This window comes from Meriones unguiculatus, chromosome 12, assembly GCF_030254825.1.
Source record: "Meriones unguiculatus strain TT.TT164.6M chromosome 12, Bangor_MerUng_6.1, whole genome shotgun sequence".
Classification (NCBI taxonomy): domain Eukaryota; kingdom Metazoa; phylum Chordata; class Mammalia; order Rodentia; family Muridae; genus Meriones; species Meriones unguiculatus.
The window spans coordinates 87,586,980-87,614,774 of record NC_083360.1 but is presented as its reverse complement, the minus strand read 5'-3'; the positions used below and the strand labels follow the sequence as shown (position 1 = coordinate 87,614,774).

At 39.3% G+C, this 27,795-nt stretch overlaps 1 protein-coding gene across 1 annotated transcript in view; it reads right to left on the bottom strand.

Annotated features, from left to right (window-relative positions):
* Faf1 (Fas associated factor 1) overlaps nt 1–27,795 on the bottom strand; it is a 294,629-nt gene that overhangs the window by 256,641 nt on the left and 10,193 nt on the right. Inside the window, exon 2 of the mRNA XM_060366116.1 lies at nt 4,484–4,552. Within this exon, the coding sequence (XP_060222099.1) occupies nt 4,484–4,552 (69 nt within the window). The remainder of the gene's footprint in view (nt 1–4,483; nt 4,553–27,795) is intronic.

Below are 27,795 nucleotides of genomic sequence, written 5' to 3'. Positions count from 1 at the left end.
AGCCCTGAGGTCACTGAATAAAGCTGTGGAAGTGAATAAAGTGTGGAAGTGTAGGCCTTAGTTTTCAACCTCTATTTTCTTTGGGGTTCCTTAAGCCTCTACCTCCCTTTCAACTCTCCCTTGACCCCCAAAACACACACACGTACATGAGATAAGAAAGAAAAGGTTAGATGGGAAAGGGAATGTAAACCTCTCAGTTCTGGCTGGTTAGAGTTGTCGGGTTCTTTGAGAAAATAGCAGTCTCAGTCGTCAGGATATCTAGCAGTCCACAGCAGGACAAGCAGGCAGCCTTCTGCTCCTCTGTCTGTCGCCTGGAGAGAGTGAACCCTTCACTCTCTGGGGTTTCATATTTATCCTCTCCCAGAGTCCTCAGAGTCCCTCTCCTAGCCACACAAGGCAATTATCAGCTGTGGACAAACTAAGGCAGTCCCATATCCCACACCTGGGATTAAAACAAAAATAACACAACTGAGTTTTTAGGAAACCCAAACTTCCACTCCACCTGGGTTGTGATGGAGACTCCCTAGATGTTAGAGACATAAGACATCTATCAAGGAGGGCTGTACACAGAGAGTGAATCCAAGCCAAGAGAAAGACCTATGTACAAGCAGCAGAGATGGAAGGGCAGAGCTGCCTACACCTTTGGCACCACACACCAAACTATAGAATCTGGAGTTTGTCCCAATCCGACCCCATCATAAATGCTGGGAAGATGTCATGAAACCTATACAAAATGGAGCGTAACAGAAGGAAGTTCTGTGGCTGAAGATGTGCCTTTGACGGAGATACTGGGAACTCACCCCTCCCTCTTTTTGCTCCCTGGATGACACAGGTAGTCACTTCTTCTGCAATGTGCTCCTGCCATGGTCTACTGCCTCAAGTAAACAGAATGAGCCACCCATAAGCTAAAACCTCCGAAATTCTAAGCCAAATAAATAAGCCTTTCTTTTTACATTCACTATCTAGATTTGCTGTAGTACAGCAAAGCTGACTAATACAACTTCTATAGCCACAAAAAGCAAAGTGTCTATTAGAGATCATGGTGCTTCTTTTCCTTTCTTCCTTGTTTGTTAGAGATGGGGCCTCACTAAGTTGTCCTGGCTGGCCCTGAACTCACTGCATAGAGCAGGCTGTCCTCAAACTCACAGAAATCAGCCTGGCTCTGCCTTCTACAGGATGTGACTAATGGTATCTGACACCACGTCCAACTTGTTACATTTTTTTAATCATAACAGATATTTATTTAAAAAACTAGATACATGACATTCACTCAATGGTCACTCCATGAAAAGTTTTTCATTATACTGGTTTTTCAGTTCATTACAATTCCTGATTATAGTGTCAAACACTTATTTCTTTAAATTTTTCTAGTAATTATGCACAGAAATAAAGAACAAGTGAGAGTGATAAATATATATATATATATATTATATGTATGTATGTATGTATGTATCAGGTTTAAAAATCCTAAGTTAAAGTCTTAAATTACTCTAAATGTTCTAGAAAATTCATGACATGTTGACGAATGACAATCGTAATTCAGACACAAAATAAACACAGAAAACAGAATATAGCATATTAAAAGTTCCATGACAATTTGAACCAGTAAAGTGTCATTTACTTAAGTTTCATTTCATACACACACACAAACACACACACACACACACGATATAAGTGAACGGTGCATAAAAACAGGAGAAATGAGAAAATACACCACAAGGAAAAAAACACAGTACAGCAATTTGCAATGAAAATAAATGTGGACGATTACTGCCAGCTAAACAATGATTTCAAATAAGAAATTAATGTTGTGAAGGACACTGTAAAGGACTAGAGGCACAACTTAGTGGCAGGAAACTTGCCTACTATGTATAAGACCCAGCTGTCAACAGCCCAGAAACCTGACCGAAAATAGAAAACAGAGACCAGAAAGGAGAGGACAAAGGAAAAGGAGGGAGAAAGAAGGGAGGGAGGGAGGGAGAAAAGAAGGGAGAGAGGGAGGGAGGGCGGGAGAAAAGGAAGAAGAGACAGTATTTAACAACGTTTTCCAAAATCAAGCCAGGCAGAAATACATGGAAAGCACCTTACCATTTCATGTACTCAACATTATCTTAGAAAATTCTTGTGCAATATTCTAGAAAGGCTGGGTCAAGACAATATTCATAGCCAATAAATATCTTAAACTTGAAAACTAATGACTGTGGACCAGTAGAAAAGGAGATGAAGACAAACAAAGAACTTAGAGTCTACACAGTCTTAAATTATAAATTCCCACATCGAAGTACAGCATCTTGTTCTTGGTCCTTCTTTCCTTTCCCTGTATCGTTCTGACAAAGCCAGGCAAGAGCAGCTTAGTAGGCTCTGTAACCTCCCCAATGACATGTACCAGTCTGACCAGAAGAATACCTCAAACATACATAAGATAAATAAAGCAATGTAGTTAAAAAACGAGATACATGACAGGACAGTTTCAGGACAGGCAGCCCAGAAGCATCGTCTAAACATGCTGCTGCCTCTGAACACTATCCCCATCATGGTACTGTCCTCTATCCTTCTTAGAATCCCCATCATGATACTGTCCTCTACACTATACTTTCTTAGAATACAAAACAGCAACTGTAAAGCATGAGGCCAGGGGACAGTAAAAACACTTCTTAATTTTACTGTACCAAAGTACAAAAGACAGACAGACTGGTTGACAAACAGGTTGACAAACAGACAAGAAGACTAAGAAATAAAGACAGAGCGACAGAGAGAGAAGGGAGGGAGCAGCAGCAGCACTGATTTAAGTGAAAAGAGTCATCTCCATATAGTTGGCAAAATGTAAACAAATAAAACCAAAGGTTCACCAGGCTTTAAGTATTCAAATCCCTAAAAATATCCATGCAGTATGACCTAGAATCCAGTTATAAATTGAATATATTCGGTTTCTTCTAGGAAAAGTAGTAGGTTAACTATATAATACACATATGTAAGAATGTTCTCTACAGTAATGTTTACAATATTGCAAAGTACTGCAATAATCTTATATGCCTACCAGAATAAGAATGGTGAAGTTATTATACTACAACAACATGGTATACTATGCAAACATTTAAAAGGAGCAGCCCATACTTAGTAAAATAAAAGTGTTAATGGAACAGCAAGTGCATAGATTATAAAAATATTAATATTATAGAATCCTATTTTCAAGGTAAAAGTTTAGTGACATAATTATAGAAACAACTGCAAAAAATATACATAAAACTTTGAAATGAATATTTTATCTGTGAGTTATGAGTTTAAAAGAGATTTCAGCTAGAATATTTTATTTGAAATATTTAAAACCCAGAATTTTTTCAGATAGGTATGTAACTTTTCCAGTCTTTAGAATATGTACGTAGAATTTGTTTGAGCATCCCTCATCCAAAATTATAAACTCCAAACTGCTCCAACATCTAGATCTTTCCATGTGGCATGTCAACAACAAAATGTTCCAACTCTGTAACATTTGGGTTTGGGATTTAAAGACTGGGAATGCTCAGCCCATAACTATTTTGTTTGTAAATTTTTCGTCTTCTCAGTTCATTAGCAGGAGTATCACTTGTTCAGTCTGATTTTACACTGAGTGAAGACAGTTTACTACAGAAGAGTCTATGCAATGCACTGGCAGAAGAACTATGGAAATCCACATTACACACAGAAGTGAGCACGTGATCTCACCTCAAGCAGACATCTCAAACTCTGACTTTAATACTAGGACTTCTGGCCAGGTGCGGAGGAGCCCAGCTCCAACCCAGCACTCAGGAATCTGAGCCAAGACTACTGTGTATCTGCAGCCAATCTCAACCGCCAAGTAAGTTCCAAGACAGGCTCAACTACATAGTGACACCTTGTCTCAAAAAAAAGCAAACTAGATAAAAATCACTTTTCAAAACAGTGATTTCAATTCCCTTCATATTTCCAAGGTATGTGGGACACACATGCCATCTTACTAAGAGTGCTGTTTTAGTCCAATCGAGCTTTGGTTTGCTTTGCAAGGAATGTCTAGTGTATGCTATGCCTTCCCTTTTGTTACTATCAAAAAGTTTTTCAAAGCTAAACCACCTTTCTAATAAAATTCCCACAATTCAGAAAGAAAGCTGAGTAGATTACTAACTCTTAAATAACTTTTTAAAACGCAGTGATCATCAGCAGAAAGCAAGACTAGTGCTCATCATTCATGATGATGACAGGCATCTCTGCCAAAAGAAATACTATGTGGAAGGATGACCATAAGACAGCAAAAAGAAAAAAGTGTTATGATCATTTCAACTATGTAAACATTCAAAGTCACCCAGTAATTTAATAGAATTAAGTTATGATTTCATATTAAAGATGAAAATGGAATATATCCATTCTGCTAAGTTTTAGACTGGCTATGGTTTGCTGAACCACAATAAAAGTGAAGGTCATTCAAGAATTCATAAAAGTTAGAACACAGATCAAAGAATGAAGTACTTACCACCAAGTCCCAGTTATTTTGTTCAAGCAATGTAATAGCTTCATCGATGTTTTCAATGCCAGTACATGCCTGAAAACCAAATACATATGCATGTTAGGATTTTAGAAATGGGGTCAGACTTAAAAAGTAAATGGTATAAGACATCATTTAAGCTGCATAAATATACAAAGAAGTCAAGACATTAAGTAGCTCATACCTAAGAGTTTAAAATTCTTACTTATAAAACTTAACAATTACAGTAAACCAGGCAGGGATGCAGAGATGACCTAGTCAGTAAAGGCACCAACCCTGGCAACCTGGGCTCAATTCCTGGGATCCACATTATGAAGGACAGAATCAATTCCTGTAAGCTGTCCTCTAACAGCACATGTGTACCACAGCATGGGAACAAACAGACACAAACAATAACATACAAACACTCACACTCACACACACACACACACACACACATACACACGCATGAATGAATGTTGTTGTTGACCATGAATGGTGGTGCATGCTTTTAATCCCAGCATTTAGGAGGCAGAGACAGTCATATCTCTGTTGAGTTCCAGGCCAGACTGGCCTGAATAGTAAATTTCAAGCCAAAACTAACAAACAAAAACAAACTAGCATAATGCCAAGAAATGATACTATGAAGCATAGATACAGCTGCTACAGGGGGTTTCCTTTCATTTTCCCCTAAGACTCAAGAAACATGATACAAACACAATATAGAATTCTCAACACAAATTTCCAATTATGAATATGAAGTCATAAGAACATTCAAAAACAATCTGTTACCATCAGCACATAACTCTTAACTAGCACATTGTTTATTATGAGCCAAGCGAGTTACATCGCCCTCTCATCATCTCAATAACCACGGAAGTTAAACATACGCCTATTAAAATTCTTACATATAAAAAGTTAACAAATTAATAGGAGCCAAGTTACTTACATTTCATTCAGTCCTCTTAACAAGCTTTTGAAGTAGCTCTTATACCCATTTTAATAAAGAGAAATCGACGTTTTAAAGACATTGTCCTGGCTTTGTTTCTGTTGGTGTGATAAAATACTCTGAACAAAAGCAACGTGGGGGGAGAATAGCCTATTTTAAATCACAATTCTAAGTTCTGTCAGTAAAGTCAGAAATGCTTAAGACGTCATAGTTTGCCTTCTTGTGCTGAGATAAAGACAAAGTAACTTAGAGGAGGAAGTGGTTTGTTTTACTTTACAGCTTACATCCATCATGAAGGGGAGTCAGGGCCTCAAGCATGGAAGGAACCTGGAGGCAGGGGCTAAAGCAGGAGCCATGAAGGAACACTGTTTACTGGTTTGCTCCAAGGGCTTGGCCAGCTTTTCTTACACAAACCAGGACTGTCCAAGGGTGGCAGTACCCACAGGAGGCAAGGTCCTCCTCTACCATTTATCCGCTGGGAAAATGCCCCCAGGACTTGTCTACAGGAGACCTGACAGAGCCATCTTCTCAGCTGAGGTTCTCTTCCAATTTGACTCTAACTTGTACCAAGTTGACAAAACCCTGACCTGGGTAAAACAGCTGCCCACATAAGAGCATAGAGAATGAACGCAGGACTCAGGGTTAGCACTCGGCTTGTTTTCTTTACTCTTATATAGTCTAGACCCAAAATCATGAATATTTTCAGGCTAGGGATCCCCATATCAATTAAAACAATTCCCACAGACCAACCCGTTTGAGGCAATGCCTTCCCGTGTGATTCTAGACTGTGTAAAGTTGACAATTAAAAATGACCACCACAAGGACAGCCTGGTCTACAAAGAGAATCCAGGATAGGCAAAGCTACATGGGGAAACCCTGTCTACAAAACAAAAACAAAAATGACCAATAGGTTAAGCAATATTCTCAGGATCACAGAACTGGAAAATTAAAAGAATTCCAAAGCCAGAATATTTTCATCCCACAGCACTGCTTCTCTTAGTCATTGATGAAAATATACACCAGGGGCCTGGAAAGACGGCTCAGCAGTTAAGAACACTGACTATTTGTTCTTCCAGAGGACTTGGGTTCAATCCCAGCATCCACACGGCAGCTCACAACTGTCTGTAACTCCAAGATCTGACACCTTGATGCAGAAATACATGCAGAAAAAAACACCAATGCACATAAAACAAAAACAACTGGAGACAATAATGTTTCTATTAATGGTTACTTCAAGTCATCAAAAATCAAAGGAAATTTCGTGACTACTCTGTGACGGCAGAGACGATTCATGAATTTACAACCTATTCATTATGCCAACAATTTTGAATATTAACTGGAATGAAATGACTGTGTCTACATGTCTACATACATACATGCATGTCTACATACATCTTTCAAAAACAGACATTCTGATTCTGAGAAAAAAAGCCAAGGACAAAATCCTATTCACAACTTCTTCAAATTATTATAATAAAATACCTTCAAATAAAACTAACCAAAAAAGTAAAAGTTTTCTGTAATAAAAACTATACAAGATGGGAAAGATCTCATGGATTAGAACAGTTAATATTCTGAAAATGGCTGTACTGCCAAAAGCAATCTTCAGATTCAACTCAGTACTCATCAATATTCTAATGCTATTTTTCACAAAAGCAAAAAAAAAATTCAAAATTCATATGAAAATACGAAATGCCCCTGACAGCCAAAAAGCAATCCTGAACAAAAAGAATGCTGACTACACCTGACTCCATGTTACACTACAGACCATAGTTATAAAAACAGGGTCCCAGCACAAAACTAGACTCATGAATCCATGGAGTACACTGGACGACTCAGATACAAACCCATCTGGTTTGTCACTGGAAAAAAGGCAACCTCTACAAAGTGATGGTAGAAAACCTTGATGTCCAAACTTAGACTGAAACAAGATCCTTATCTCTCATCCTGTACAAAATATCAACCCCAAATAGATCAAATACCTTAATGTAAGACATGAAATTCTGAAACTGTTAGAGGAAAAGCACAATAGGATATAGGCACAACCAATGGTTTTCTGGATAGAACTCTACTTGTTCAGAAAATAAGACCAAATAGGACCTCATGAAATTAAAAAGTTTCTTTATAGCAAAGCACACAGTTCAGTGAGTGAAGAAATACCTGGCTAAGTGGAAGAACATCTCTGCTAGGTCTATATCTGAAGACTAATATCTAGAATATACAAAGAATTCAAAAATAAAAACCAAACACCCTAATTAATAAATAGCCCAATGAAATGAACTTACAGCTCGCAAAAACTAATAAAAAAATAGCCAATAAATACATGAAGAAATGTTTGACTTTACTAACCATCAGATAAATAAATACATGTTGAAACGCACTGAAATTCCAGCCTTAATCATTTTAAGAAAATAAGTAACAAATGCTGGTAAGGGTATAGACAAGAGGGAATCCTTGATTAATATAATGCTGGTAGAAATCTGAAGTAGTCTAAGGAAATTAGTATGGAAGTTTCTTAAAAAAAAAACACAACACTATACTACTCCTTAGTATATACAAGAAGCATTACAAATCAACACGCCATAGAAACACACATCAATATTTCCTACAGCCCATCCACAACAGCTAAGAGATGGAAACAGTCTAGGTGAACAAACAATTCAGTATGTTTACACAGTGAAAACTTGTTTGGCCATAAAGATGAACAAAGGTGTATCATTTGCAGAAAAATGAATGCAACCGAAGATGATCATATAAAGCAAATAAAGTCAGTCTCAAACAAGCATATTTTCTCTCATATTTGGTTTCTAGATCTTCATAGAGATACATACAATCCTGGGTGTATGTAGAATATAAGATAAAAATCAAATTAGGGAACAGAACAGAGGAGTGAAAAGAGAGAAGGGAGAATGAGGGAACATTGGGGAGAGATATATTCAACATACAATATTTACATTAAAATGTCCTCTGTAACAATCTTGTATATGATATATAATAAAATGTTTTATTCAATTAATAAATATCTGTCCAATCCATGTTGATTTTTTGGGGGGTGGAGGGTCAAAAAGGGATAAGTTTATTCCAACCCACCAAAGCTCTTGGGGAAGCAGAGAGAAGCAAATTGGAGGACAGGGGGGAATTTCCAGGGTTTTCAGGGAAACAGGTCACTGGAAGGAAGGGAACCCATAAGCCAGGGTGGAGGACTTTAAAGAAGTCAATGGAAGACTTTCAACAGTTGATTCTTTTTAAGATGATGGCTGTTGTTACTCTGAGGTAGGGTCTCTTTGTTACGTCACTGCCTGTCCTAGAACTTGCTATGTAAACCAGGCTGGCCTCCAACTCAGAGGGAATAGCTTGTCTCTGCCTCCCGAGTGCTAGGATCCATCACACCCAGCCTTAAATGAATTGTTATCTGAAAAATCCCAAAGTATTGGCCCAGATTAGCAAATTAATTGCTAATTGCCAATAAGTCATCCTCCGAACTAAATGATCAAAGTATCACAAGTAGTGAAAAAATGTCAGACTAAAAGCTTCTTGATACTATGGTGACACTCAAAATATCAGCCATCAAGCACATAGGCCAAAAATGTTCAACTATTCTAACCAAGGATCTAGGAACAGGAGGAACAAGGCAAATGACATCATAAATAAATGGACAAATCTAAAATATACAACATTTTACAAAACTTTCATCCCAAGGAATGTTAGTATTTCTCTACACTAACAGACTAGAAATACACCATTGAATGAAATACACAACTACAGTTACATATTGCTTAAGAGGAAATGTTGATAAAAGAAATTAAATTTGCTATAATTGGGGAAATGCACTGTTGCCAGGACCTTAGAAGACATCATAAATTATTAATTCTTGATTTGTGTATTTTGAATATATTGTGTATACAGAAAGTTGATGCACATTGAAATATTTAACATGACTATGTGGTGATTTTTTTTTTTTTACAATTTTATGTTGCCTCAACATCCATTTTGAATAGAGGCTTAACGTCTTCCAACCAAAAGAGGATGTGATTTACAGCAGCACACCATGCTCCAATGGCTGATGCTAGTGACCTCAAGATAAAAGACGAGTCCAATTCTTCAACGTCCCACAACAGACCACACGACCATAGTTCCTTCCACTAAGGACTATCTTCCATTGACACTGAGCTTGGCTTGATCCGTTTCCTATGGAAACTATAACAGAGTGTGGTGGTATGGTAACTATGACCATATGTCTTCAAAAGCTTCATGAGTTTCTACTTAAACTTCTAAATGTCATTATCCTGAGTTGTGGGAGGGGTTCTTCTATGATCCTACGAGAAGATATCAAAATAAAGACACATGAATCACACCTAAGCCCAAACAAATATTGAGGAGACAAGCCCAACTACATGTGCAACTTCTAATGAAACATCCAAATCAACAAGACCAACCAAGCACTGTTAAGTGCATCAACTGAAATTCCTGTGGTTTCCAGCCACTGAGTTATGGAGCTGCCACAGAAGTGACATTAGTCCATACTCTTGCCGGCATTTCTTAAATAGTACCAATTTGATTGAGGATGGAATTTCAGTGTGTTTTGATTGTTGTCTTTTCTTCAAAACAGGGTTTTTCTGTCTAGCCCTGGCTGTCCTGAACTCACTTTATAGACCAGGGTGGCCTTGAACTCAAAGAAATCTGCCTGCCTCTGCCTCTCAAATGCCTCCACCATCTAGCCTATTTCAGTGTGTTTTTAACATGCATTTATCTGATGGGGAAGCATGGAGGGAGAGATTACTGGGAGAGGTAACTGGAATTGGGAGAAATCACAGGAATGAGCTAGAAACCGAGTGCAAAGGGAACTCCTAGGAATCTACAAAGGTGACCCTGACTAAGACTCCCCTAAACAATGGGGGATACGGAGCCTCAACTGGCCATCTCCTGTAACCAGGCAAGACTTCCAGTGGAGGTATTGGGATACGAAGGCAGCCACAAAACCTTCAACCTACAATTTGTCCTGCCCATAAAATATGCTGGGGTAAAGGTAGCACAGAAAGAGGCCCAAACCAACAGAGAAAGCCCATCACTGACACTGCAGAGTTCTAAGAATCCTGATGAAGAGGGTTAAGAATTGTAGAAGCTAGGGGCCGTCAAAGACACCACAAGAAAACCCACAAAATCAAGTAACCTGGGCTCACAGGGACTCAGAGAGTGAATCGACAACCAGGGAGCCTGCATGGGACTGACCAAGGCCCTCTGCATATATGCTACAATTGTATAGCTTGGTCTTTTTGTGGGACTCCTAACAGTGGGAAGCTGGGGCTGTCTCTGGCTCCTTTGCCGGCTTTTGAGACCCTTTTCCTCATTCTGGGTTACCTTGTCCAATCCAGCCTTAGTAAGAGGACAGATCAATCTTAGTGAAACTTGATAGGCCATGTTTGGTTGATATCCATGGGAAGCCTGCCCTATTCTGAAGACAAAAGGAAGAGGAGTGGATGGGGAGGCAGAGTGGAGAGGGAATGAGAGGAGAAGGAGAAACTGCAGTTAGGATGTTTAAAGAAAGTATTTAAAAAAGGAGAAAAAGATATACAGTATCATTCAATGACCATTTCTACTACTAAGTTTATAAATTCATAGGATAGCTCTTAACTATTTTTGAGCCTAACGCTTACTTTCAAGTTCTGTTCGGCAATATCCTTTGGTACCCTTCTGAGTACTCTAGGATGCCTCACTTTACACACTTAAAAATGTCCCACTTATTATGAAAGACTCTAGCAGCTGGTACAAACAAGTAGTCACCCATACTTTGTATGGGTTACAGAGATATTTTACTTCATTAACACTTTCCACTTGTCTTTCTAAATTTTATTCTTTCTTATGAATAGCTCCAGCACTTGTCAAAGAATTTTAACTATCTGAGAAATGCATGGAAAAACAAGTTTCCTGTCAAGTGATCAATTTCTGAGAAAGTTATAGTGCATTTTAGCATAAAAGAATACTTTAGAAAAAAAAATCTTCAAACTTTTTCAACCCAAAAGGCTCAAAAACTAACAATAAAAACTAAAGACTTCGTTTTGCATGTAAAAAGAAATTGTATCACACCATCTTGAGACACCAGTTTCTTTTTCATTTTGACTACTTTCAGTTGTTTTCTAAATTAATGTCATCTTTACAGTAAGGTCATTAAGGTGTGGAATTAAGGGGTTGTTTCTTTTTTCTTTGTAATTCTCTGAGTTAAATGGCTGTAATAGCCAGATGTGTGGCAGGTTAATAAAAGCTATTCTTATTTTATCAGAATAAAAAGAATAGAGCTTTAGAATATGTAACAGACAACCTAAAGTAAGTTATTCATTTAAGTATCACCTACAATGAGAAAAAGAATGTTTTCCTTATGAGTAATGTGCTGGTTAGTTCTCTGTCCATCTGACACAGCTAGAGGGCTATTCTGGAAGAAGAAACTTCAACTGACAATATGGCACCATCAGAACGGGCTGTGGCAAGCCTGTGGCACATTTTCTTGACTGATTACTGATGTGGGAGGCCCAGCTCATTAGGGGCAATGCCACCCCTGGGTTGGTGGTCCTGTGTTCTATAAGAAAGCAGGCTGAGCAAGCCAGTAAGCAGCACTCCTGCATGGCCTCTGCATCAGCTCCTGCCTCCAGGTTCCCTCCCTGTTTCAGTTCCTGTCCTGACTTCCTTCAGTAATGAACTGCCAATGTGGAAGCAGCAGCAAATAAACCCTCTTCTCCCCAAGTTGCTTTTGCTAGGTGTTTCACCCAAGCAATAGTAACCCTAAGACAAGTACTTTCTTCATTTTTCTCTATCTGTTTTTATAACCATTATGTACTAATACGATATATCCTAGGCTAGGACTAACTTGTGCTTTACTTGATAAATGCTATGCATGCATATGCACAGTCGCTCCAGGGCTTACTGTGGGATTTTTCCAGCATACCCACGGTAAAACCTCAAAATGTAGCTACAATCTACAATATATTATAGCTAGCAACATAGTGCCCTAAATAGTATCAGCTACTTTAAACTCAACTACACAGCTGACTGGAAGTTTCAGCTTGCTGCCCAGCAACATGAAAAAGTATCTAACCATGTACAGATAACAGGAGAAAGGATCACAATTCAACATTCAAACTAAGTTTCTATTGAACTAAAAAAGCTGAAAACCCATTAGAAGGTCTAAACCACCATAAGGAAATGACTGTGAATATGTTTATAATGATATGTACATATCTTACTAGAACTAAAATAATTTATCACATATACTACTGAAGTTTTTGAGGCTGGGAATATAATTCAGGAATGTGGTGCTTGCCTATGCTATTAAGGCTCTGGATTTGATTCCTATAACCAGGAAAAAAAATTAAATAAAGATCTGAGCTTGCTATAACATACCAAACTTTAAAACACTGAAAACAAGTAGACAAAAGAAAAAAAATCAGAAACATTTAGAGCAGTGGTTCTCAGCCTTCCTAATGCTGCAACACTTTCATACAGTTGCTCATCTTGTGATAACTCCAACCATAAAATTATTTTCATTGCTACTTCAGAAGTGTAATTTTGCTGTTATGAATCATAACGTAAATATCTGTAATTTCCAATCGACTTATTCAAACTCAGTGAAGAGGTCATTCCCCACTCCCCAAAGAGTTGTGGCCCACAAGTAGAGAACCACTGATTTAAAGTGTGAGAGTATATTTAAGTTTGTCTCCTATTTTTGTTAACAGCATCTTCACAAAAATAATCTAAACCGATGTTCATGTAATCTAATTACTTAGCTCCTCCTAAAAAGAAAACCCATGCTTGAGATGGTTATAATTCCATCTGTTGCCTAAAATGTATTATTCTCAAGGCAGTAAAATGTTTCAGCTTGGCACCAAACCTGATAACCTAAGTCTGATCTCAGGACCCAAGTGGTGGAACTTCCTGTAAGGTTATCTGACCTTCACACATGCACCATGGCAAGCATTCATTCATACACACATACACACACAGAGACAGACAGACAGACAGAGGGAGAGCAAGAGAGAGAGAGAGAGAAAGGGAGGGAGGGAGATGAGGGAGGAGGGAGGAAGAATACATTTTTAAATGAAAAATCCAATGAAATTTATTGCTCTCAGGAAGTCAGTTAACAACTACATAATTTTAAGGATTATAAGATCTTTTAAAATATGTCTGCAAGCATCCTCACAAATTCCAAATCATAACATTTCTAGATAGTTTTTGTCAATGAAATTTCAAAGAACCTAATTCATTCTTTTCATATGAGCAGGGTAACAGCAATAGTAATTACATTTGACTAATAATATATAAAGAAGACACAGGACTTACTAATAATATAATTTTATGACAAAAACAAACATGAGCCCTGGAGAGATGGCTCAGTGGTTAAGAGCACTTAATGCCCTTCCAGAGGACCCAACTTCAATTCCAATATATACAGCAGGTGGTTCACAAACCACTTGCAACTTCTGCTCCAAAAAATCCATGCCTCTTGCCTCTGAAAGCATTTGCACTCACTTGCATACACCCACACACAGAAACTCATATGCTCATAATTTAAAATGATAATAACTGGGATTGGAAAAACCGCTCATTGGTTAAGAGCACTTGCTGGTATTCCAAAGGATTAAGGTTCAATACCCAACCATGGTGGCTTAGAACTGTCTGTAACTCCAACCCAACGAATCCAGTACCCTTTTATGGCCTACAAGAAACACACATGGTGCACAGACATGCATGCAGGTTAACCCCTCATACTCACATACATAAATTAATTATAATGATCATGATAATGATCATGATGAGGACATGACAAATACCACATCTGAAAGTCTAAAAACAAAGGAAGAAAAAGGTGACTTGGGGAAAGATGGGGGGGAAGGAGGTTTTATATATATATATAAATTCAAGAGAGAAAGAAAGAGAGAATGAAAGAAAAAAGTAAGAACAAAACTATTCAGGATTGTTAAAGCATAAATGTGAGCGCCAGGCACAGTGGGGCAGCACTCCTTTCATGCCAGCATTTGGGAATCAGAAGCAGATGGATCTCTGTGAGTTTAAGGCCAACCTGGTCAACAAAGTGAGTTCCAGGCCAGACAGGGCTACAGAGAAACCCTGTTTCAAAAAAGGAAAGGTACATTAACAAAAAAATTAAAGATGAAAAAAATTAAGGAAAAAGAAAGAGAAAGACCCCAGCAATTTCTACATTGTAAGAAAACTTGATTTCTACCTTACGAGAAAACTCATGAGACATCACAGGATACCTAATGTAGAAAATTAGAGTTTATGAGGCACAAAGAGAAAATATGGCTATGAGTGCTTCTATGACTTCAAAAGATACCTCAGAGAGAGGCAGACGGAGCTGGGGCTGCACTAACCAAGTCACTGCCATGGTGAGCACAAAAGGCGGTGTGGTGTACCAGTTACTGCGGTGCCTCCCCTTTCCAAACAGCAGATTCACCTGAACTGCTCATCTGCTCATCAGATGACTGCACTGCATCTCCTCTAGGAAGTAGTGTCCTCAAAGCTACACTTTATTAGGCATACCATGTGCTTCTTAGATTGTTTGATTTTGAAACAAGGATGAGAAAGACTTGCCTACCATCTAGCCAACTTACGCGCATACTCTCAGGTATGCCATCTTGTTTTAAAGGGACTGATGAATTCTATCAGTGTGGATTTTACCCAGTTTAGTGTGTCACTGTTCATTTTCACATCATTATTCTAACTGTACATTCCACTGGCACTGTATAGTAAGACAAAGAAATATATCCACCATTTGGAAAAATAAGCAGGCATGACTGCATTGATGAAATCTATTCATGTTTGTAAACTATTGGGGGTTGTTCTAATGCTGCCCCTCAAGATCTGGTTATACCTATCCTTGTTTTACAAACCTGCCTAAGACATACCTGATTGGTTGATTAAAAGGCCTATACCTGAGCAGGGCAGAATGGAATAGGCGTGGCTAAGGTTCCAGAATTCAGGTTCTAGAGAATCACGGGAGATAGACAGATGGAAAGAGAGGAGGAAGGAGGACACCACTATGGGTCAATGTGGAGAAAAAAACCATGAGGGCTGAGAGAAAGGACTCCAATAATGGCATAAAAAGGCCCAGATGAAGAATACAAGCAAGTACCATGGGATTATGTGTGAAAGATAGAGCACATGAGGATAACTAACGTGGATGGCATGGGATGGGGGCTGGGAGGTGGATGGTGAGATTACTTAGACAGTGTAAGTAAAATACCTGCCCAGCCCAAGGTAAAAAAGGCAATTACAAATCTAACAGGTAACTGAGTCTTAATATTTGAGATAGCAGGTTAAAAAAAAACTGCAGCAATAATCTCAGAGCTAATCATAAACATTATATAGCCACTCATTTGTTTTTATTTACTACAACAGTAAATGTTAACACGGCCACAATTCTGGTGCCAAAGAGCAATTTCCTAATAGAAAATACTAGTTAGCCTGGCTTGTTTCTTTTTCTTTTTCTTCTTCTTCTTCTTCTTCTCCTCCTTCTTCTTCTTCTTCTTCTAATTTATTTTATTAACTTTACATCCTTGTCCCCTTCCCTCCTCCCCTTCTAGTCCCACTCTTTTTTCCTCCTCCACACTCCCTTTTCTCAAAAAAGGGGAGCTCCCTTTCCCATCCACCCCCAGTTCATCAAGTTGCATCAGAACTATGATTTGTTTCTTAAATAACATTTCTTAAGAGTTTTCTTTTGGTGCTGGAAAGAGGACTCACAACCAAAAATAAAAATTTTAAACACACACACAAAATAAACAAAAAAAGAAAAGAAAAGAAAAGAAAGAAAAATAAATGGTAAATAAGATAATATCTTTAATCCCAGCACTTGGGAGACTCAAGCAAGTTCAGGAGTATAAAGCCAGCCTAAGCAAAAGGGGGTGGCGAAAACACCAGCAGACTGTCAGTACCAAGAGATATGTATCATTCAAAATTAACATAATCCTATATGCTTTAGCTATGTTTCTTTTTTTTGGGGGGGGGGGGGATCTCTACACACAAGAAGAAGGGTCAAGCTTGATGTGGTAGCTCACATCTAAAATCCAGCACTCAAGAGAGTAGGAGAGAGGAACAGCACAAATTCAGTGCTACTCTGAAATACATAGGAAGGTCCAGGCCAGAAGGAACTGATAAAGTGGGAAATCATGCTACAGTAATAAGAAAGAAACAGGTGTGGAGACTTAAGTGGCTCAGCATCAGCACTGGCCAGGCCCTGGCTTTGGTCTCCAGCAGGGGAGGGGATGGGGAACAATGTGGAAAGTTTGCAGATTTGGGGGACAGGTCAGTTGGCAGAATATTTACCTAGTTTGCACAAAGAACTAAGTTTAAACCCTAGCACCACACAACCAGATGAGATAATACTCTCAGCACTAGAAAGGGAAGAAGGGAGGAAGGAGCAGAAGTAATCCTTTGCTTTATAACATGCTTGAGACAAGTTTGGGCTATAGCAAAACCAGAGGAGGAAAGGAGGGAAGGGGAGAGAAGGAGAGAGAAAGGGAGGGAAGGGTATCATAAAATTACAATCTATTACAAAATAATCACTATAAAGGTATCTTAAAAATGCTAACAGAGCCAGGTAAAGCAGTGCATTCCTTTAGTCCCAGCCCTGCCTCTGAGGCAGAGGCACCTGGATCTCTGTGAGTTCAAGGTGAACCTAGTCTACATAGAGAGATCCAGGCCACAGGCTGTATAGTGAAATTGTGTCTCTGTGTGTGCATCTCCCTGTCTCTGTCTCACATACACACACACACACACACACACACACACACACACACACCTAAAAGAGTACTAAACAATGGCATAAATATTTAAACACTACAAAGGGAGGAGGAATTTCTCTACACTTACCACAGACTGAGTAAGCCATACCTGCCAAACCAATTCTGCTTACCAAATTCACATACTGATGACCAAACTGGTTTCTCTAGTATGCTAACAGCAGGAAGAAGGCATCATAAATAATGATTACAAATATTATGCTCAACATAAAAAAATGTCCACTCCTTTATAAGTTAATTTTAGGGTTAATAAATAATCCCAGCACTAGGGAGGTAAATGAAAGGGGATCAGGGATTCAAGGTCAGCAGTTCAAGGCAAGTCTGGGCTACATGAGACCCTACACACACACACACACACACACACACACACACACACACACACATATATATTCTGGTTAATAACTTCATCTCAGGGCTAGAGAGATGGCTGAGTAATTAGGTTCTAAGCACCCCCATGCTGGCTGACAAGCATCTACAATCCAGTTCCAGGGACCTGATACCTTCCTGTGACCTTCATGAGTGCCAGGCAACAGATAATATACACAGGAAAACGTGTACACACATTAAAAATAAATTGTTTTTAAAAAATAGTCTCCAATGAAGCAGTTATTCTGAGCCATTTTCCCAGAGCATTATCACCGAACAATAACAAATAAAAAATTAAGTACTTAAGTCTATAAAGCAAAGGATCAGGCCATGAATTTCTGATGAGAAAGCCAACATTTCTCATTACTTCATTGAAGCACATTTCATATCAAAACCAAATATTAACAATTATGATTAAGTCCTAAAATATCTTAAAGCTAAACTTTCTATTCATTTTCAAATACATTAAACAGGAAATTTTGCTTATGATACCACAAGCATAGAAATAAGTACACAAAATTCTACAGGCTAGTCAAGTGTATTTCTTCATGTAAGCTACCTTCTCCTCTAAACAAAAATGTGATTGAAATCAACTTCCCTCCAAACTCTCACCATAAGTCTTAAAGTCCTCTTGCCCAACCAACTAGTCAACTGTTTCTCCATAACTACTGGTCTTCGTGCATCAAAACAAAATCATCTGAAAGGTTTATTTACACTTAACCACATTTCATTTGACAAGTGATGAGAAAAAGAGAAAAACAAGAAAAGAAAAGCAAAAGGACTTGGATTTTAAGACTGAAGGTTTTTCATCCATTGACTATCCCTATTCTGAGAATCCAGTACGTCCCAAAGCTAAACTCTCTTCAGCATCAGACACTCAAAATGTTTTACATTTTGGAACATCAGATTGTAGTCTTTTGGATTAGGGACACTCAGTCTATTCAAATATTCCAAAACCTGTAAAAGTACTAACACATGAACTAGTCTGCTCAGCCATCTCAGGTTAAGTGGCACAAAGCACATGCATAAAGTTCATGACCACAGGTTCTCTTTTTCTCCAAAGTGCTTGTAATGACTTCTTTCTACTTAACTGTATCTTACCTTATTATTTGCTTCATAAAGTTACTTAGCTTTTTATCTGTCCATTCCTGGTCCCTCCTAAATGAGTTAGAAGAGAAAGATGGATATTATCCTTATTATAATTCCACTGTTGCCCGACCCTTCTCCTCGTTGAACAGACATATCCGTGTCAATAGGGCACCATCAACACCCACCCAGTTTCAGCTGATGAGCTGATGGATCTACTGGGGTACTTTCAGCAGCAAGGATGAGTCTCAGGCAGGCGTACCACCAAAGAATATCCTCTCACATGACTCACAGAAGCTGCATCACTGGATGACAATATTGCAGAGTTAATCATCTGTGTAACTGGTCAGCAGCAATACTGGGAAGTAACTCCCACGCGCTTGTAAGTAACCCCAATAAACTCACCGCTTCACCAAGCCACACATAAGCAGAATCATTTCCTTGACCTACTGTCAGCTCCTTACCTATACTGAATTTTTTCACAGCGCCCTAAGAAAGTCCTGAGACAAAAACTGTCCCCAAAGAAGGACAGATAAGACCAAAGATGAGTTTAGCATATTGTCTGCTATATGATCTAAGATATGAGACTAAGGCATCTGTCTGAGCATGGAGCAATGAAGATAGCCCAAATATAGCCAATCTTCCCTATGTTACGTGCGTGCGTGTGTGTGTGTGTGTGTGCGCACGCCATCTTGCCATCTTGCGATAGCAGCAGCTGGACTGGCCTTGCTGTGGATAAGAACACATTCAGCTAAGGCTGAGACATATGAAGGAAGAGTGTGGATGAAGCACTGGCAGATGCACTGTGGTCCCTGAGAGACTTATGGAACAGGACTGCAAGTTTCAGCGGCAGTTTCATGGACTCTGCTATGGGTGATAAAATAAGCAGCAGGGCTACCTGCCAAGGCCACAGGGGAAGAGGAGGAGCTCAGTCTTGATGCAACTTGATATGCTGGGGGATGGGGGGTTCTCCCCTTCTCTGAGGAGTATGGGAGGGAGGAGAAACTGGAAGGGAGGGGGCTATGACCAGATACAAAATGAATAAGTAAAGAATTAAAGCAAAAAAAGTAAGCAAATGAGATAAGGCTTAACCAATGATGATATGTAGAAGGAAAATGGGATCTTGTCTTACACTGTACCAACTTAGCTGCGAATACATTTTCTTTTTATTAGACTTATTTATTATTTTTTATGTGTGGGTGTTTTGCCTGAATATATGTATATCAATTGCATGACTGGTGACCACAGAAGTCAGAAAAAGTTATCAGATGCCCTGGATTACAGAGGTTATGAACCACCATTTGGGTGGTAGGAGTCAATCCCTAATCCTCTGGAAAAGCAACAGTGCTCTTAACCACTGGGCCCCAAGAGGATATTTTTTAATATTCCTTACCTGAGCATTTTCAGGCTAGGAAGTGCCACTAGAAAATGTGTAAAATTTGGAAGGCAGTGAAGAAACAGCTAATGTTGCTGCACTCTAAAGTCTCCTGAGGAGCTGGGTTGACAACTGTAGAGTGCTTGCTCAGCATATAGAAGGCCCTGGGCCCACCACCAGCACAGCATAAAGCATACATGGAAGTACACGTGTAATCCTAGCACTTAGGAAACAGGAGCAAGATGACCAGGTTGAGGTCAGCCTATGCTACAAAGGAAGACCAGCCTGAGCTATTAACAGGATCATGTCCCCAGAAAGAAAGACTAAGTCTATGCATAGCACCAAGTCCTGCTGCAGCCTCACCTGAGGGCATGCAGCACCAGAGAGGTCTAGAATTGCTCCAGATAGTCACTCATCCTCAGAAACAAAGACGTAAAACTCCTCAGGAAAAATATCAGTGGACAGCCAGGTGTGATGGCCCACTCCTGTAATCCCAGCTCTCAGGGAGGTAGAGGCAGATGGATTGCTGTGAGTTCAGGCCAGCCTGGTCTAACAAAGCAAGTCCAGAAACAGCCAGGGCTACACAGAGAAACCCTATCTTGAAAAAAAAACAAACCAAAAAAAAAAGGAAAACATCAGTAGCCTAAGTAATACTTCAATAACAAATCACAAGTGGCAGGTTTACACCAAGAGCACAAACCTGGCTTCACATTTTTCAACTCTATTATAATCATGGGTTCATCACTGTATTTGCACTTAATTCCTTACCAAAACACCATTATGTGGTTTGTGACAATACTATTATACAAATTTTATCTTGGAGAATTATGAAATCCTCCCTTTCTTCAAAAGGAAGAAAAACTTACGCAATAATGAGTTTGTGTGAACTAAAAATCAGGTTGGTAAAATGGTGCTAATAATCCTCAAATCCAGGAAGGTTTTGGTAAATTTTACAAACTGCTGACCTTTTAGTAACAAATTAGAAAATGGATTCTAGAGAGAGCTTACATCCTCATTTTTATCCACAAGAGGGAGCAAGCACTTAACAGATCTTGGGAATTTCATTTTACACTTGCTTGCACACAAGACTTTCAAAAAGCAGTAACAACAAAGCTATGAAAGGGTAAAAATGTCTACCATTGCCAGGCACACTGACAAGTTTTAAAACTATAGAAAATAAAATAAAAGCTACTGTATTCAGGTTTCATAGTACTGTTAATTTGATAAATTAAAACACAACTTAAATGAATGCAAACATACCCACTTTAGATTATAATTTGTAAGCATTCAGTCTAAACAGAAACCAAAACTATGATGTAAAAACTAAATTATCATAATCTAGTTCATAAACTAAAACTTTACAGGTGGGAGTAGTGACATACACCTGTTCTAGCACTTAGGAGGCTGAAGCAAGAGGATCAAGTATTCAAAACCAGCAGTGAAACATAACAAATTCAAAGTCATCTTAAACTATACAGTCACACCATGTGTTCAAAAAACAGCCCCCCAAAACTGTACTAATATGCTACGCAATTTATCATATGAAGAACTGCAGCAGGATGCAGATACCAGTATCATCTGTATTCAAAGTTCTAACTCCAAAAACCTAAGCCACTGCCTCTTTTATATTATTAGCATTATTTCACTTAAACACAAGGTTAGTAAATTAACATTTATCTATGAGAATCTGCGACTACAGTTATTAACAGCATTTCCTGCGTTTTTAGGAAAGGAGTATCTTTAAAATGTACTAGCAAGTAGTAAAATCATAAATTCTAATACTGAAAATTCTCAGTCCAAATTCTTTGGCTTTTCATAGAGAAGATAGATTCCAACCAGTGACGTATGCCTATAATCCCAGAACTGAAGAGACGAAGGCAGGAGAATCCAGTCCAAAGCCAACCATGTCACAGAACAAGACCTTACCCTAATTAAGGAAGGAAAGGAGAAAAAGCAGAGGAGGGTAGCCTTTCTATAAGGGAATAAGAAATGAGGTAGGTGACTTCAAAAGGGACCCTCAAATTAGGTATGCTTATATAGAAGCAATGCATGGAATGCAATATAATTCAAGGTATATTCTCAGAAAAACAAGGTATAGTTAAGGTTTGGTTTGGTGTCATTCCCCAAACCCCAACCTCCACCCTGAGACAGGGTTTCTCTAGGTAGTCCTAGATGTCCTGGAACTCACTATGTAGACATGGCTGGCCTTAAACTCAGAGATCCTCCTGCCTCTGCCTCCCAAATACAGGGATTAAAGGCATGCACCACCACCACCACCCAGGTAAGGCATAGCTCAGCTAAGGTATATTTTGTTGTTGTTGAAACTGTTTTTGCTTTAAAAAAAAGAAAAGAAAAAGAAAAAGAAAAAGAGAAGAGAAGAGAAGAGAAGAGAAGAGAAGAGAAGAGAAGAGGAAAAGAAAAGAAAAGAAAAGAAAAGAAAAGAAAAGAAAAGAAAAGAAAAGAAAAGAAAAGAAAAGAAAAGAAAAGAAAAGAAAAGAAAAGAAAAGAAATGTGCAGCACTCTAAAGGTCCAGGCAGGGTACCCAGTTTGAGGCCAGCTGTGGCATAATATGCTTTGACCCCAACCATTCTATTCTGCTTGTCAGCACCTAGAAAGCAAAGGAAACTTTAAGGGGTTCAGGGGGAAAATAAAATAACTGGCAAGTTTCAGGACATTCTTAAAACATACAAGATTCACAAGGCCCTTCCTAAAAATTACAAAAGCAGTAATAACTACAGGAGAGTACAGACTTTGCCGGGCTAGCTGCCGATAAGTCATGCAAGGAGCTCCAGGGAGACAGCTTCCATGAGAGCCAATAAATGCGACTCTCATTAATTGAACATGGAATTAAGAGATGAGGCAGAGGCTGGAGGGTAGTGAACATCTAGAGAAAGAGCGTGAGTCTGAGGATGGTCTAGGTTAGGGTTTCACACCAAGCCAGGCCATCAGCTGGGCTTGGATACCATCTCAAAAAACAAAAACCAAGGGGGTAAAAAGTGAAAAATGAGGCTCTCCTACCTTGGAAACCAGAAACATACATAAACCGGCTAATTAAAACCAAAGAAAGCCAGGCAGTTCTGGTGCACGGCTTTAATCCCAGCACTTAGGAAGCAGAGGCAGGAGGAGCTCTGGTCTACAGAGTAAGTTCCAAGACAGCCAGGGCTACACAGAGAAACCTTGCCTCAATAAAACAAAAACAAACAAACAAACAAAAAACCCGCAAAAAGGATTACCTAGAAAATATATGAAATGGATAGGGTGAAAGGAAAACAGACAAGACAAATCCTTAAGGTGCATTAACACTTTCATGAGAAAAAAGGATGGAAATGTGGAATCACCTAGAACAGAACACAGGATCAGTGATGGTATTTTAAACCGGAGAAGCCTGCAGTTGATAAACTGAGGACAGGATGGGAGGAGTCAAAAAAAAAAAAGTCAGTAGAAAGAAACATGGAAAGTATGGAGAAAAAAAAAAAAAAAAAAAAAAAATTGAGGGGCACATTTTAGAGAGATGGCATAAGCAGAAGGATGAAAGTTAACAAAACAAAAGTTTTCCATTAGAGGAGTTTAAATAAATTAAGATGAGTGAAGAATGCTGCAATTGCCTAAATATGGTTTGTTCCCTCCAAAATTCATACTGGAGTATAATCTCCACTGTGAGGGAGTAAAAAGGTAGACAGCCAATCAAGCTGTAGTTGTAGTGTAGATGGCATGATGCCTTCATGATTAGATACTCATGGCTTTGTAAGAGAAAGATAAGTAACCACACAAAGTAATGTAAGTACTGTCACTTGTCTTGGGACTCTGCCTCGTGAGAAGTCATCATCAATGCAGACACACAGCTGCTGGGCAGGATCCTGAATGTGAGGTTAGTCTGAGCAAAATGTTAAGACTCAACCTCACAAGGAGAGCAACAGAACCAAAAAATCTAGGCACAGGGTCTTCCCTGAGACTGACACTCCAAGTAGCATGCATGGAGATAACTCAGAACCCCTGCACAGATACAGACCATGACAGTGCAGTCTCCTAGTGGGTTCCCTAGTAATGGGGACAGGGACTGTCTTTGACAGGAACTGATTGGCCTGCTCTTTGATCACCTCCCCCTGAGGGGGGAAGCAGCCCTACCAGGCCACAGAGGAAGACAATGAAGCCACTCCTGAAGAGACCTAACAGACTAGGATCAGGACCTCCCCTACCAGCGGACTTGGCGAGGGCATGCTGGAGAAAAAGGAGGAAGGGAGGAATTGGGAGGGGAGGAGGAAGGAGAGCTACTACAGCGGGGAGACACAGTGTAATTAATAAAAAAAATTTTTTTTAAAATGAAAGACTCAACCTCAGGAAACAGAAGGAAAGTGGAATGAAAGACAGACTGGGTGGCACAGACCAGACCTGTAACTCTAACACAGCTTTACAAATGGTTTCTTTTATTTAGCTTTACTTCACTTTGCTATGTTCTGTACAAAGTCTCATAGCCTAGGATGGGCTTCTAAGACATTCTGTAGCTAAGGCTAGCCTTGAACTTCTGATCTTCCTGTCCCACCTCCAAGTGCTGGGATTACAGACTTGCATCCATCACCACCACACTCTAACTTAGAACCCTTGAAGAATAATAATGAACATTGCCTGCAATGCCTCAGCTCAGACTGAAGACTATAGTGTGTAATGAATCTTTGGCTTTCTTACACAGTTTTCCACTCTTACAGAAACGTAATGGATTAATTGTGGAAACAAAGAAAATATTCTGATACCATCATTCCTCAGACCCTAAGTATCAAATTAGTATACCTTTGGATTGGACTGTGTTGGAAGAATTTATTTTTTTTAATTGCTGTTTGAGCTGCTGTTTTGACTTTCATTTAAAAAATAATAATTAAATGAATTTTGATGTGATTAGGACAGAATTGCCAATAATTTCATAAATGGCCCTAAATATACCTGAGCCATTTTATACTATGTAGTTCTAAAGAGCAACTTTCTCAGCACTGATGATTATAAAATCAAAATCAACTCTGAAAAATGTTGAAGGTCTTCAACATTGCACAGCATCAAACTTCAATTTAATGCTTTATGTAAAAATAAATACGGGATTGGGAAGATGACTCAGCAATTGAGCAGATCCAGGTTTGATTCCCAGCACCCATGACCATAACCATGGCTCATAACCATCTGTAACTCGTCTCCAGCACCTGATGCCCTTTTCAGGCATTCACATGATACACAGTTGTACATGCAGCAAACAACCTTGAAATGCTTTTTTAAAATAAACCAATGTATGGCCAGGCAGGGTGGCACACATCTGTAACCACAGTACTCAGGGAGGCAGAGACTGGTGGATCTCTTGAGTGTTTGAAGCTGGCCTGGTCTACAAAGCAAGTCCAGAACAGCCAAGGATACAGAGAGAAACCTTGTCTCTAAAAAAACCAAAAAGAAAAAAAATAATAATAATCAAGTGTCCATCTATCATTGGTATAAAAGTTTGTTTCTGTCTTTAATAAACAGTGAAATTTTATACATACTTATATACATAAAAATTGTTTTAAGTTAAATTTCTTTGTTTTATGATCAGTTAGTATTTTTTAAGGATTTATTTATTTATCATGTATACAGTGTTCTGCCTGCATGAGAGAGACCCAGACCTCATTATACATGGTTGTGAGCCACCATGTGGTTGCTGGGAACTGAATTCATGACCTTTAGAAGAGCAGCCAGTGCTCTTAACATCTGAGCCATCTCTCCAGCCCCCCAGTGAGTATTTTTATGCCTATTTTATATACCTCAACACACACAGTTGCATAAATATATCTCAGGTTAGCACGCCTTTAATCCTAGCACTTGGTACAAATATTAAGACCAATAAGACATTAATGCTTCTCAGAAGCAGGCAGAGGCAGGTAGATCTCTGAGCTTGAGGCCAGCCTGATCTACAGAGTAAGTTCCAGAAAGCCAAGGCTACACAGAGAAACCCTGTCTCTAAAAACCAAAATATATCTCAAGTGAAAAGGAGCTGAGCACAAAACAAGTTTAAGAAACCCTAATCTAAAGGCTGCAATGTCTATTTATATTTTCTGCAACATTCAAAGGTCCAAGAGTCCGTGTTTATAGGCTGTTTACATAAAAAGGACACAGACAGTGAGTGCACTTGAAAACAAGCGTTCTTTATAACTGTCTTTCCAAGTCGGGCATACATCAGTATAAGAACTGTCTGCCTGTGTCCCAGCACAGGACCCCAGTGCAGTTCACGTAACTGAGCCATATCCTCATTTCTTAAAGGCCTGAATGAAGACAACCAGTCCAACCCTTATAATTTACAGACTAAACGTTAAGTAGGTGGTGACCACTTCCTGGGCTGGGTCCTGGACTGCAAAAAGGAGAAAGCCAGCCAAGCCCCAGTACTGACTGCTCTCTTCTTCCTGAAGAGGGACACATGTAAGCAGCTGCTTCAGACCCCTGCAGCAGTGACGTTCCTGCCATGATGAGCTGGACCTAGAACTGTGGGCCAAAATGAACCCTTCTTTCCTTAAGTTGCTTCTGTCAAGGTATTTCATCACAGCAGCAGAAAAAGTAGCTAATACACCAACACTATGACTTCCAGTAGCCCACTAAGCAATCACAGGAAGACACAACAGTCAGTGTACTCAAGAGGGAGGGAGGGGAGGGAGGGAGGGGGAGGGAGGGAAAGAGGTCCTTTAGAACCATATTTGGTGATCTAGAACCATGGTAGGTTGTTTTCGTCTGGTTGGGTGTTTGGTTTGGGTTTTACAAGTCCAAGTCTACAATGTAGTAGGCCTGCTGGCCTGGACCTGAGGATGTTCCTGCCTCTGCCTCCCATAGCCAACTTGATCTAGTCTCCTAGATAGGAATCTAGACAGATCTCCTTAAAAGTTAACTCTTTCTCAGAGAATAATCAAAATACCAGCTCCAGCTCATCTAGGTTCACCCTCTGAAAACTGCAATCTACAGAGGTATTAACCAGCTGTTACTACCTGAAACACATTAAGCTATTTTAGGTTGCAAAGCTACTAAGTCCTGCTAAGAGAAGTACTGGCTTTATTGAAAGAAGTGACAATGATTTTCTTTTGAAGGGAATCACTTGTCTTATGGGCAAACTCTATTAGAAAATAACTCCAGAAATGGGCCACTCTGTTCATGAGTCCATTGGGCAATGGCAGGAACGGCCGGGGAAATATTGACTGTACACAAAATAGGTCACTCTATCACCTTGATTACTGAATTCCTCTCCTGCTGAGATCACCTTTTGATGAGCATTTACATGGGACACAAGTATCTTCACATCAGTGCCTAGTCAAAGAAATCTATCCACATCTTTCCCAAATGTCTTTCTCACCAGTTTTCCAATCATGCTCTTTCCAAGTCCCTGACCATCCAGCCAAACCACTGGCTATAGCCCATCAATCAGTAAACAATCACACATCCGTCCAAGCAAAATGGACAACCATGTGAACTGCCTGAGGTTCTGCCCGGTCGGAAATTTCCCTTCACTGGTGTCTTTCAGGGTTGTCCCAGAAAGCAGTTTAAGTGCTGCAACTAGTAGTACCTGCAGAGCACGCAGAACCACTAGTAAACCAGGCCCTAACCTCTTCCTCAGCCAGCCAATCACAGGACACACTCCATAAGGCCACAGGTTCATGCTATGAAGACGGCACTGTAACAGCAGAAACCATGGGTATTTGAGGAACTTCTTCATGTAACTTGCTTGTGCACTTAGGACCTACTTGGGCCT